At 48.8% G+C, this 13,515-nt stretch overlaps 1 protein-coding gene across 3 annotated transcripts in view; it reads left to right on the top strand.

Annotated features, from left to right (window-relative positions):
* The window catches only part of LOC118093869 (major facilitator superfamily domain-containing protein 8), a 29,664-nt gene extending 17,232 nt beyond the window's left edge, over window positions 1-12,432 (top strand). The window contains exons 9-13 of one of the 3 annotated variants that reach the window (XR_004693701.3): window positions 1,674-1,803; window positions 3,787-3,909; window positions 6,225-6,355; window positions 6,480-6,625; window positions 8,693-12,432. Coding sequence is in view for 1 of the 3 variants with exons in the window: in XM_035133649.3 (XP_034989540.2) it covers window positions 1,674-1,803; window positions 3,787-3,909; window positions 6,225-6,355; window positions 6,480-6,569 (474 nt within the window). In the remaining 2 variants the exon portion in view is untranslated. The other 2 variants (XR_015949920.1, XM_035133649.3) reach the window with 2 other exon arrangements.
* Window positions 12,433-13,515: the final 1,083 nt, after the last annotated feature.

The following is a 13,515-nucleotide window of genomic DNA, read 5'->3' as shown; positions in this document are numbered from 1 at the left end:
CAAGTGTCTGGTAAACTGATAACTAAGGCTTGGCTATTTTTGTGGGCGGTGTATGCACCTCTTGACTGCTGTGTGTGGGTCTGCCCTTGAAGACAGCTTGACTTTTAATCCAGGGTTATATAATGCTGGGTTTTGGTTGACAACAATCCATTTCCAACCAAATTTAAGATGCTCATGGTTGTCCCTTTTTAAAAACGTATTTTTACAGGAATTTTTAGTATGGGAAAAAATATTCTGACTCATATAACATCAGGCTATCAAGAATTTAAAACCAGGATAAGTGCAAACTAAGGAAAAAATTACCTGGAAAGAGTAACAGAAAAATGAAAGAATAAGGAGTTTTTGTTGTTTTATTGTGTTTTTACTATTTTTGTTGGGAGTGGCTGGGGCAACCCAGTCAGATGAGTGGCATAATAATAATAATAATAATAATAATAATAATAATAATAATAATAATAATACAATAATTGGAATTATGCCAAGCAAATCATTAGACCTAATACAATGGAATAAGGATTTTCAATAAGAAATGTTGCAATATGTCATGGTAAAGTACTGTTCATTATTTTATATTAAATGATTTTTTAAGTTATTACTTCACTTTATAAAACAGAGAGAACAACGAAGGAAAATTAAAAGATTTTTTTTTGTAAAAAAACCCTATAGCATAGAAGTTGTTAGGAGTTGTGGGACATGAGTTAAAATAATGCGGTCCAAGTAAAGACTATCAGATCATCAACTATAGTTCTTGATTTGCAAGGCCTGGGGGTGAAGGTTGTATTGAAAATGATGGTTCTGCTGTATATGTTAAGTCAGTGGTTCCCAACAGGTGGTCCGGGGACCCCCAGGGGTCCGCGAGCTATGCCAGAGGGGTCCGCAAGATGCTATTAGAATAAAAAATATATTAAATATATTTCGTATGATAACATATTTTTGTTTTGGCCGCTTCCTGCATGAGCAGAGTCTAGTGCAAAACTAGAATTAGATAGAGGCAGTAGTTCTGCTGTATGCCGTTAGGTGGTGCTTTACAAACACTACTGTTTTGCAAAGAGCAGTAGCATTCTACTAACGCTCACCTCCCCAAGATGCTTTGCACCCGTCGGCTTCATTTGTGCGCTACTGCGCAGGTACCCTGTCTTCTCCATTCCCCTCCCTCCTCCCTGGCGCGCGCTGCCTCTTTGCAAAACAGTAGTTTTGTAAACAAAGCAAGCATTTTCTTCCATGTGTTTCATGAAAAACAAATATAGGAATCGGCTCGACATGCAGTCGGATTTCAGAGTGAAAGTTTCAAGTTTGGAACCTAATATTTCAGAAATAATGGACTCAAAGGACAGATTTAACTCATCTCATTAAGAACTGAAAATTAAAACTTACTGTATACTGATGGAGTACTCTGTTGTAACTGTAAAAAACGTATAAATATAAAATATAAAAAGACTCTTAATTTGGCTCTCACTTTTTAATTTTAGGATTAGGAATTAATGGGGGTCCTTGTCACAATAGCGGCTCGATGAGGGGTCCTCGAGAAAATTTTGTTGGGAACCCCTGTGTTAAGTCATTAAGGTGCGCAGCCTCCTTCTCAGTAGAAATGCATAGGATTGCACCGTTGATGTCTAGTCAAGTGAGAAGACTATGATGCTCAAAATGACCATCTTCTCTCCCCCTGCCTTCAGGTCATTGCTGGCTTCTTCCTGGTGCGCTGCCTGAGCACTCGCCTGTCTGACCGTGTCCTCTTGGTCCTTGGCCTGGTCATCTGCAACATAGCCTGTGCTTGGTGCCTGTTCTTCCTAGTACGGCCCCGAGGTAACGTTGCTGAGCTCCTGACAAGACGCAGCCAAGGACCTTCCATGGTCCTGTTGATCCTCTTTGTGAAACTGGTGTCCTGCTCTTGGTCGGCCCCATGCCTATACGAAGCGGAAGCCAGCTCTGACAAAATTCCCAGTTCCCATGCTGCAGTTGGGAAAAGCTGCAGCTGAAATGAACTGGGAGAGCAATAAGAAGTGGTCCCAGAGCCAGGAGTGTTGAGATTCCTGCTTTGCTGGGGATTGGTCCCTTCCACCTCTACAATGCTGATTCTATGGCTGTGGACCTGGGAGCCCAGCGCTGCCCTCCAGGTCTTTGTCTGGACCTTGAAACTCTCCTTGGGCCCAAACCCGACATCCCTCACTGCCCCTGCTGAAATGCTTCCTGCTTAGAAACCAGATTATTGTACAATGGTAAAATTCACTTTAGTTGCTCCACCCACTTTTGCCTCTGGCCCCACCCACCACTACTATCTGGCCCTCAGAAGCCTACCCGAAAGGGAATGCAGCCCTTGGGACGAAAAGGGTTCCCCATCCCGGATCTAAATCATTGGCCGCCAACCACAACATGGTAAAACATGTGTTTATTTGTTGGGGTAACCAATTTGTATCTCTTTGTGCCTCCCCACCCTCTCTGCTGGCATCCACCTGTCCCTGGAGACAATGGAGAAGTGTGCCTTTGGGGGTGAGGTCAAACCGTTGGAGATTTACAGTGCCTGCTGTGGCTGTAGAGGCTGATATGGGAGAGACATGCTTTGTTGCAGCTGGGGCAGAGGGAGGGGGCTGCTGCAGGTGCACCATGGCATTTCTTCTCTTTGTGCTCCTCGCAGCAATCATTCTTCCTCTAGCCACTGCTGTGGGTGCACGACTTGACGGCCTCAAATCTTTAATGTGGGCTTTGGGGAGGGCATAAAACCCCTTTACTTGTGTGAGAGAGGCAGATGTAATTCCATCTGCCCTGGAGGTGTAAAAATACAGGTAACCTTAGCCTTCCGTTCACCAACCGTGTGGCTTTGTTCTTTGTTTCATGCACCTGACACTGGGAGGTGAACGGGCATCCTCTGATGCAAAATCCATAGGTTTAAGTCTTGCCCGTGCGGCTTTGAATGCAATGGCTGTGCCCGATGTTGGACCTCACCATTCAAGAGGCCACAAGGTTGCTTTGGTGCAAGGCCTGTTCAGACACAGCCCAAGCACCGGTTCACCTTTCCCTGTGCGGCGCATGGCTGCAGCATGAACGTGATCATGCTGTGCATATGTGAATTGCAGATCTTATGACAATCATGTCGGACACCTCCTTGTTTTCTCCAGTGTGTCTGTTCACACAGACAAGGGATGGGCATGTGCGTACAAGCTGACCCCCCCCCATAGCTGCCAAGTACCCCGTTTTCCCTGGGAAACCCCCGTTTGTACTTACCTTTTCCCGGTGCTCCCCCGTATCACTTCGTCTCCCGTTTTTCTCCATTATTTTCTCCTGCCGGCGGCCATTTTTTTCTTTCTGATTTGCCCTTCTATGGGCACAAAAAATGGCCGCTGCCGGCTTCAAAAGTCGCATCTACGCATGACCGGAAGTGCGTAGACACGACTTCCGGTGTCGGCGGAGGCCATTTTTGGTGCCCATAGATGGGCGGGGCGACACCGGAAGTTGCGTCGACGCACTTCCAGTCATGCGTAGAAGCTACTTTTGAAGCCAGCGGCGGCCATTTTTGGTGCCCATAGAAGGGCAAAGCGGCACCGGAAGTTATGTCGACGCAACTTCCGGTGTCACACGGCTGCCGGTCCCGGATTCTACAGTCCGGGACTTGGAAGGTAAGACCCCCCCCGTGTGTTAAGTGGGCTCCATCGAAAACCTTGCACTGGAGAGGATGGGAGGAAATGCCTTTCCCCCTCAGTGGTCCACTCGCACGTACAGATCATCCCCTGTTGCTCTCCACCACCTCGCTCCTCCTCCTCACCAAGTCCCGTGTGCTTTGCTTCCTCCTAGGTACCTTTGCCATCCTCCTTACAGAGATGGTGGTGGGTGTTTTCCTACAAGTCCTGGGCCTTCCCTTTGTTGCAGTCTCCCAAGTGTCGCTCTTTTCTAAAGTCACGGCCGAGAGAACGCAAGGTAAGGGCGTGTCTCTAATTTTAAAGTTTGGAATAGAGTAATTGCTTCGGAAGACAATAATCAGGCACCTGCACAACATGACCAGTCCAACAAGTGAGGTGTGATAGGACTGTGTCACTTCAGGCTGTAGGTGGGGATGCCACTGTTTTTAAAGCTCGTGTGTGTAGTTAGGGGGGGGAAATACTGCATGAAGGAAAATAATAATGGACCAAGATAACCGGGAAGAAGAGGAAGAAGAGTTTGGATTTGATATCCTGCTTCATCACTACCCGAAAGAGTCTTGTGCAGGGTGGTTGCTGGCTACCCTCAAGCAACGACACTCCAAACCATCTTGTCTTTAGTGCTTTTATTGTGAAAGCTATTTACAAGGCAAGAGCTTCATGAAAACATGTCTACTCAGTACTATCAGATTCTCCCAATGGCGCTTTTCAGCTCCTCTCCCAGCAGAGTAGTTTGGGGGCCCCAAAGCTCCTCCCCCTGCGTTTGCGAGCCGCTGATCGCCTCAGTTCCGGGGAGAATTTGAAAGTACGCCCCTCTGCTGTTTCCCCGCTGGAACTCTCTGCTGGCCCCTCCTTCCTTGCTGATATCACAGGCTGCAGGTAGAGCTCTTGTATGCTGCCTGAGCCCTGCCCCCCTCCGCTCACTTCCTCCTTCCTGTCTCCTGTCCTACCGCTGTTGTCTGAGCCATTAGAAGAGCTGGATTGGATGGGTGGCTGTTTCCTGTAAGCCCACCCCCTTACAAGTCTCAAAGCGGCTAACATTCTCCTTTCCCTTCCTCCCCCACAACAAACACTCTGTGAGGTGAGTGGGGCTGAGAGACTTCAGAGAAGTGTGACTAGCCCAAGGTCACCCAGCAGCTGCATGTGGAGGAGCAGGGAAGTGAACCCGGTTCCCCAGATTACGAGTCCACCGCTCTTAACCACTACACCACAATGGGAATAGAATCTCACCCTATTACGCTAATTTTTAAGGCCTGCGGGGAGTGTTCAGAACTGGCATTCTCTTCCTTTAGCGTGAAGTAATGCAGTCCCATGCTGACACCTCAAGGTTCTACTCATGTTCTGCTGCATGTTTGTACTGAGCCATGTGCACACATGTGTACACATTGACATGTACTTCTAGTCTTGCATCATCTACTTTCGAAGAAGATTTATCTGTGCACTTCGGGTGGTTCTCCATGCCTTCCTACAAGGGTAGCAACACACTCTTTGTGCCAGAGAAGGAATCTTTCAGTGCTTTTCAGAGCACCGGATAGTTAAAGGATAGTCATGTTTTTTTGGGGGTGGGGAGAAAGGAACGATTCCTTAAATTCTAGCATTCAGTGGCTAAATAGTTCCCCTGTTGTTTTATGTCATGGGTGGGACCTCTGGTCTAGAGTGGTGGTAGAGCTTCCCCCCTTGATCCAAGGTACCTTAACTGCCATGCACCAGAATTGCGATTCCTGCATTGTGGGGGGCTTGGGCTAGTTGACCCTTGTGACCCTCCTGATAACTGTCTGGACAGGTGGCATCAAAGCACAACTCTGCTGATGCAGGGACACAACCACCTGCTTGCTGAAAGCTTCATATTGCATTTAAAGCCATTTCGGGGATAGATTGGTCCAGGTCAACAATCTCAAAAGATCTAGCATCTCTCCCTCTGGCGTGGCTACCAGAGGGCAGAGTGTCTTATTTCTACCAGGATTTCAGTTTCCCAGGCTAGTATTCTCTTCCTGATCAGGCTGCACTTTCCTGGGTCCACTTACTGTGTGCGGCATTTGCCCTCTGGAGCACTTGTTTGCACGGCTTGTTTGTTGGCTGGTGTTAGATTGCTCTGTGGCATGATTTCCCCTTTTCCTTTAAAAAGGAAAAAAGATCTGCCTCTCGACACCTCCCACTCCTGAGAGCAGCAAAACATTGTTGCAACATCCTTCCAGGCTTGGGAAAATGACTCGCCTGGGTTTGCTCTTTCTGCCTCGCTGTGCGCTTGTCCGCTTGTCAAGTAACGGAAGTGACATTGCAGTTCCGTCTTCGCCACTGCTTGTGGCTGGGTGACATGGAGAGTTGTCTGAGGCACAGCAGGCTGAAGGAGCAGCCCAGGACTTTAGATAAAGCAAACACACAACCCAAACAGAATTTGTAACGAAGAACGGGCACTCGAGCTCCTTTCCTCCTCCTCTTCCTGTCCATTTTTCTTTCATGCCGTGTCTTTTTATTGTAAGCCTAATGACAGGGAATGATTTGCTGTTGTTATTTTTTAATCGATATGGGAGCCTTTTTTGGAGTGTGACTGAAGACACTGATAAATATTCTTTTAAATGCTTTTTTCTTCTGCAGGGTTCAGTCAGGGTCTCCGTCGCTCTGTAGGGGGCGTGGCCACCATCCTTGGGCCTCTGTGGGCTGGAGGCTTGACCGACCACTTGGACATCATGCTGGGGGTGATGATGGGTCTGCTGAGTCTCCTCACGGTGAGTGCCCAGTGCCCTAGCAGTGTAAGTGCATTCTGGGGTCACAGTGAGTCCTCCCTATCCCTCCTTCCTCCTCTCCCCCTCCCCAGCCCCACTCTGCTGACCCAGTCCTCTTCTCTGGCAGATCATGGTGGGGCTCTCATATACATACCTGGTGGAGCCGCCCAGAAGATACGTGTCATCGCAAACATCTGAAGATGAATGCCGCTCATGACAGCCCCGTCGGATGGAGGTGCTTCTGAAGGAACAGAGAAGGTCCTGCTCACCCAGGTGAGAGCACATGTCTCCTTCACCACCACCACCACCCTGGTCTGATGGTTGAGCGTGTGGCTTCTCAAACTCCTGGAGTGAGGCCTGGAGAAGCTGGTGATGGAGTCTTCCTGCAAGGAGATGCAGAAGCGGTGGTGGTGGGGATTGCTCTGGTCTTCTTTCTACCAGGCATGTCTGCATAGTGGTTAAAAAAAATGTATTATTGAGTGTACACACACACACACACACAGAGAGAGAGAGAGAGAGAGAGAGAGAGAGAGAGAGAGAGAGAGAGAGGGACGTACCTGGATTTTGTTTGAAATCATTTTCTGGTTGTTGTGCAGGACAAGGGAGAACATGTATACCTTTGGTTGGGCCAGACAGATAACTTGGTGGTGGTCCCTCTTTTTTGCAATATGGAACAAATGGTCACATTTGCTAATACGAAAAAAAACCCCACCACCTTTGAAATCACCACTCATAAATGTAAGAGGCCTTTTCCCTCAATGTCTTAATTGTGATAATTGAGGGTGTTTTGGTGCTTGCAATTCCATGTTTTCTTATTGTTTTGCATATAAGTTGCACCAGTATGTACATTTTGCTCTATTTATTAAAACGTTTTTGCCCTGCGTCTGTCCACATATGAAACTTTGCCTGTGGAATGCTACTGAATCTGAAGCTCAGTTGCTGAAGGGGTCTACCAGTTACAAATCAGGAGACCGAACATATATGATGTGGAACTTAGCAAGCTGCCTTATTCAGAGTCAGACCATTGGTCCATGTAGCTAAGTATTTCTCCACATTGACTTATCCACCTGGAGATGCTGGGGATTGAACCAAGGACCTTCTGCAGGCATGTTCTTCTGCAAGAGACGGTCCTTTCCCAATGACACCTAATGCTGTGGAGCTAGACTAAGTTAGGGGAATTTGCAGTGTGGCGACATTGCATATTTTTGCATTGCTATAATCCCAAGGTAAAGGTAAAGGACCCCAGTCCTCCAGTCAAAGGCTGGAGTTGCAGCACTCATCTCACTTTTCAGGCCGAGGGAGCTGGCATTTGTCCACAGACAGCTTCTCTGGGTCATGTGGACAGCATGACTAAACTGCTTCTGGCACAATGTGACACTGTGATGAGTGCCAGAGTGCATGGAAATGCTGTTTGCCTTCCCGTTGCAGTGGTACCTATTTATCTACTTGCATTTGTATGCTTTCAAACTATTAGGCTGGCAGGAGCTGGGACAGAGCAACGGGAGCTCACCCTATCGCACGGATTTGAACCACCGATTGGCAAGCCCAAGAGTCCCAGTGGTTTAGAGCACAGCGCCACCCACGTCCCTGCTATAATCCCATTGGGGTAGAGAGGAGAGGAAGGAAGCACAGCTGCTCCGTTTTTGGTGGCACCTATAGTTCTGTCCCTAAACTACTGTTAAATTCATAGGAGCCTGGGATGGGAGAGGAAATCAGTTTGGTTCACATTCTAATGTGAACCTGCCTAACAGCAGCATCTTGGGTGGTTGTCACTGTGCAAAAATACATCATGTCCCCATATGTGCTAACACATTAACCGTAATGTGTTAACAGTGGTATCTGAAGAAGTGTGCATGCACACGAAAGCTCATACCAATGACAAACTTAGTTGGTCTCTAAGGTGCTGCTGGAAGGAATTTTTTTTGTTTTGTTTCGACCTTAACAGTAAGGAACCGCAGTCTGAAGGCTGAGGCTAGCAAGACAAGATGCAGATGTGCAAACAGAGCAACGAGGGGCTTAGGTTCTTGTTCCAGTTGTGGATGAGGGTGAAGGCTTCATTCCTTCAGGGTGGTTGAAACATGAAAAGGAAGGATTCCTCCAAACTGGCTGAATGGGCAGCAGAATGGCAGCTGCAGTTCCATGTGAGCAGGTGCACAAATTCCTTATGACATGTACGCCTTAATAAAGTTGGAACTAGTAGTGGCTGACCAGCAGTGGGACATTGGGGTCATAGCGAAGATGGCAACCCTCAGATGTTCCAATATGGATTATGGGAAGAAGAGACTTGTGTCCCCAACGAGCCTGGTCTGCCTCATTCCTGCTTCTGTCCTTTTCCTGCAGGTGTCTCTTTGACTGGTGCTGGGCACCCCCTGGCTGGATCCCGGTTCCATGTTGCTGCTCTCCTGCTGGGATGGGGATCGGGAAAGAACTTGTCTCAACCCATTGAGCAAATCGCAGCTCAGCCACCAACTCGTGCTATTTCAGGTTGCTCCTCCTGGCCAGCTCTCCTGTCGCCCACCACCTGGCCGAGGACTTGGCTCCATGCTGCCACCTAAGAGCAAAGAGTGCCATCTCCTTCCATGGCATTCCTCATTTTCTAGCCTGAACCGGGGCCTGGCAAGCCATGGAACTGGATTCGTGTTTGGACCTGGACTGCTGTCTGTATGTGGCCACTTCCAGTTTCTTCTTCACCTGGGGTCCGTGGGCACTATATTAAAGCTTGCTTCATTCCAAGGATGGGGAACCTGCTGCCCTCCAGCTGTTGCTGGACTCCAATGCCCATCAGCCCCAGCCAGCAAGGCCAGTGGGTGGTCATGGATGATGGGAGTTATAGCACAGCTCTATCTAGAGGGTCACAGGTTCCTCCTCCCTGCTGGAAGACATTGGTTTCTGCATCTCTTGGCGCTGCACCTCTCCCTTCTTCTCTGCCCCTTCCTGTAGTTGTTGCCACCCAATGGCACCTGGCATTGTTTCCTTGCAATATTGCACATGCTGGCACAGTGGGCAACGGCGTCAGCTTGCCCTGCTTGCAAGGTGTGACCCTGGGCCTGTTTGGCGAGAGGCGGCGGAGCGTAATTGAGAATCACTCTGCATCCTGGAAGTTTGGGCTGCACTCAAACTGCGACCCTGAGCACAGACTTGCACGAATCTGTCGGTGGTGCTGTTTAGGGGCTGAGCTGCGTCGTGGAGGGTGGATTAACACCAGGCAGCTGTCTGAGCAGCAGGTGTGGATGTCATTTCCATCGGATAAGGATTTGGTGTCAGGGGAGTGCTGAACTCTGTGGCTCTCCAACCCCTGCTACTCAGAACCACACATCCCTCAGGCCAGCTCCAAAGTTGGAAATGAGCCATGGGTTTCGGGGTGGGGTTTGAAATGTCTTCTGGGGGGGGCTACAGGGGAAACGCAATGGCTAGAGGCAAAATTCAGGGGGCTCCCAACTCCGCTGACTGTTTCTCTTTTTGCATTCTTACGGTCTGGATCCACTGCAGTAATACTAATCTGCTAGTACTTCAGTCAATATTTATTTAGACACTTGATATATGCCTTATATTTTAGAAAACAAACCAACCGCTTACACTTCCTCCTCCCTTCCTGCTTGTTATTTTTGTGATGACCTTTGGGTTAGCCATGCAACCACATTGCTGCAATAATTAATCCCACTGAAAAGGGGCACTAGGAAATTTGCACGCTCAGACCTGCATTTGTTTGAAGCATTTTTAGTTCACTCTTCGGATGAAAAAAAGGTCACCTGGAGTGGGTTATGGAGAATAAGCTTCCCTGCTCTCAAGGTTGCAATCTTAAAAATATGACACCAAAGGAAAAGGATTTCTTTTTTTTGCGGGGAGGGGTAGGAGGATAGACTCAAACTCATCTTAGTTTACAAAGTTCTAAAAATGGCCAGCTGGAATGGAAGCGGCTCAAGGAGAGAGGCAGAGCTGGTCTCTCAGCAGAACTGATGGAGTAACCCTGCTTCCTTTCCTTCTGCTTCTATGAGCTCAACGGAATAATAGAGTTGTAGAATTATAGAGGTGGAAGGAACCTCAAAGGTCATCCAGCCTGACCCCTTGCTGTGCAGGGATAGCTGGTGTCAGGAGGCAGTTGAGAGAGGGAAGATCGAATGGAGCTGAATTCTCAGGAAAGGGCAACCCCAATGATTAAGGAGAATAGTAGTTTCCCTAGGAGGAAAGGATGCAACACTTGGGCCTTCTTAGTTTAGAGCAGTGGTTTTCAACCAGTGTGGCGTGGCACCCTGGGGTGCCTTGGATGATGGCCAGGGTGCTGCGGACAACACTGGCCTCTCTCATTCTTTCCTTCCCTCCCTCCTCTGATGCCCTCTTGCGTCTCTGCCTCCCAAAGACTTGCACAGCTTATTCTTGCAGCAGCCCTGGCTACAAGCTCTGCAGGCAAGTGGTGCCTCTGGGGCTGGCCGGGGGGGTGCTGGTTGCCAGGAGCTGAGGCAGCCTTGGGGTAAGTGAGCAAGTGGGTGAGGGAGCCCAGCCAGCCAGCCAGCCCTGGCTGTTGGGAATGGACAGACAAGTCCCAGGCCCCTGTGGGGCAGTGGGAGGAGGCACCTCTCTTTGGGGTGGGTGGTGGGACAGCTCAGAGACTAGGGGTGGTAGCAACAGCTGCCCAGAGGACTCCCGAGGGAGAGGAGGCTGAGGGAACGCTCCACAAGGGAGGGTGTTTGAAAAAGGGTGAGAGGCTGCCAGTTCTGCAGGCAAGGGGGTGACATAACTGGGTTCCTGAGCCCCACAGGGGTGTCACAAAAAGAATGTTAACAGGTGATATGATAGCCATGTTCAAATATATAAAAGGATGTCATATAGAGGAGGGAGAAAGGTTGTTTTCTGCTGCTCCAGAGAAGCGGACACGGAGCAATGGATTCAAACTACAAGAAAGAAGATTCCACCTAAACATTAGGAAGAACTTCCTGACAGTAAGAGCTGTTCGGCAGTGGAATTTGCTACCAAGGAGTGTGGTGGAGTCTCCTTCTTTGGAGGTCTTTAAGCAGAGGCTTGACAGGCATATGTCAATAATGCTTTGATGGTGTTTCCTGCTCAGCAGGGGGTTGGACTGGATGGCCCTTGTGGTCTCTTCCAACTCTATGATTCTATTCTATGTAGTTGGTCAGGGGAGCCATGGACTCAAAAAGGTTGAAAACCTCTGGTTTAGAGAAAAGGCCCGAAAGAGACGACCTAGTAGAGGTTTATAAAGTTATGTGTGGCATGGAGAAAGTTTTTCTCCTCTCACAACGCCTGAACTCGTGGACATCCAGTTGGTATTCTGCAACTGTTGTTGTTGTTATTTGGCAGCCTGCTATGTAGCCGGAATTTTCATGCTGGATTTGGAAGGGGGAAGCCTTATCCAAAGCCTATCAGGGCATTTTTTAAAAAAAAAGTATTTTACCAAGTGGACTGGTGGGTGAGGGTCTGATGACGCCACTCCTCCATCATTTGCTTCAATTCTGTGCTGGCCAGCAGTTCCTCTGGCTAGCACAGAAATCGAGCAGGTCGACAAAGGAGTAGCACAATCTGCCCACCCCCCACCAGCCTATTCACTCGCCTGCATGGAGTCCCCAGTCGCCTATGGTGACCAGGTAGTTGTGAAATGCAAAGCTGCCTTCCAGGGTATCATCACATTTGTCAAGTATGAGCCGTGTGAAAAGCAGTGGCCCTGAAGGAGAGATGTTCCATGCAATATCACTGTGCCACGTGGTATCTATGAACATGATGGTGCTAGTCGTGTAACGCTATTTTCCCTACATGGAGGTGGGTTTGGGCAGCTTTTGAAACGACTTCTCCAATAACAATTTCCCACCGTGCAAATAAAAATGGCTTGCACCATGTGGCAGAGGGAGAGCGAGAGTGTGCATGTAGTTCACACAAGCAGGCCAGCATGTGGCGATGCTTCTCTGTGGTTGGGGTTCAAGTGACGACCGTGATGCAGTCTCCGTGCCCATATAAGATGCCAGCACAGGATTGCATCCCAGCAATCTTTCCATGTGTCTCAATTTCTTGCGTTTGTCTCTCTCTCTTGGATTTCTGTACAAACAACAAAAATAAACTGACATCCTACTGAAGCTGCCTGAGATAATTTAATACTGTCTATAAAAGGCTAGCTGAATGTATGAAACTGCCTCATCTTTTGAAGGCAGCTCACTAGTTGCTATCATTGAATGTCACCCATGGGCAGCTGCTGAGGACTCAGGTAGCTGAGAGGCACTATTTAAGTTTCCGATATACCCAGCGAAGGTGTGGGGGCTTTGCAAAACGCATGGTCACCCTAGAGGGGAGGTACCAAAGGACTACCACAAAGGGAAATAGCTGAAGTATAGCTTGCCAACCTTGATAGCTAGGTAAGTTCATGGAGGAGAGGGCTATTGATGGCAATGCTCTGCCTCCACGGTTAAAGGCAGCAATGCTTCTGAATACCAGTTGCTGGAAAGCAGAGGAGGAGAGAGTTTTCCAGCTGGCCTCTGGGAGGACAGGATGCTGGGCTAGATGGTCTTGGGAGAAGGTCAAGAGGAAGCCTGTTCCACCAGGGGGCTCTGTGCCACCATAAATGAGAACATAACAGAAAACCACTAATAGCATCCCAAATGAAAGAGGAGGGCATTCGCTTTCCTATGGCTGCATAAAAGGAAGAATGGCTAGGTGGGAAATGCAGATGCAGCCAAGTGTAGACACGCTCAGCCCAGAAGCATGAGCCCAAATGGTTGGTACAGGCTGGGCATTGCACAAAAAACGCCACCCTGTGCATGGGCTATCTCCTCTGCATCCCTCCAGCTCTGGTGGGTTGGCTGTGGCTCTGAACCAATTGTCCAGTCCCCTTTGAGGATGCAAAGCTCCAACTTCATGCAATAAGCCTGCTGCAGGTCTGGTCCAGGTTGGCATGGCTTCTTTGAAATTTGAACACAGGAGTGGCGCAGCCAAGGCCAGCTTGGTTCAGAGTCCACAGGGCAAAATGCCCTTGGCCTGTTCTCTGATGGAACTCAGCTGGGAAGAGTTTGTAGGGCTCTCTCTACCTGGTGATCTCTCACAGCATGGTGGTTCTTTGGGGGCCAAGGAAAGCAGAGGGTTCCTATCCCTTTGATAGCTGCACAGAGGAAGAGGAAAGCCTGAAATGACATGCCAGGTAACTCCATAAATTATGGAAAGTGAAC

The sequence above is a fragment of the Zootoca vivipara genome, chromosome 5 (genome assembly GCF_965207765.1).
Source record: "Zootoca vivipara chromosome 5, rZooViv2.hap1.1, whole genome shotgun sequence".
Taxonomy (NCBI): Eukaryota; Metazoa; Chordata; class Lepidosauria; order Squamata; family Lacertidae; genus Zootoca; species Zootoca vivipara.
The sequence above is the reverse complement of the archived record's forward strand: the minus strand, read 5'-3'. Positions and strand labels throughout refer to the sequence as shown.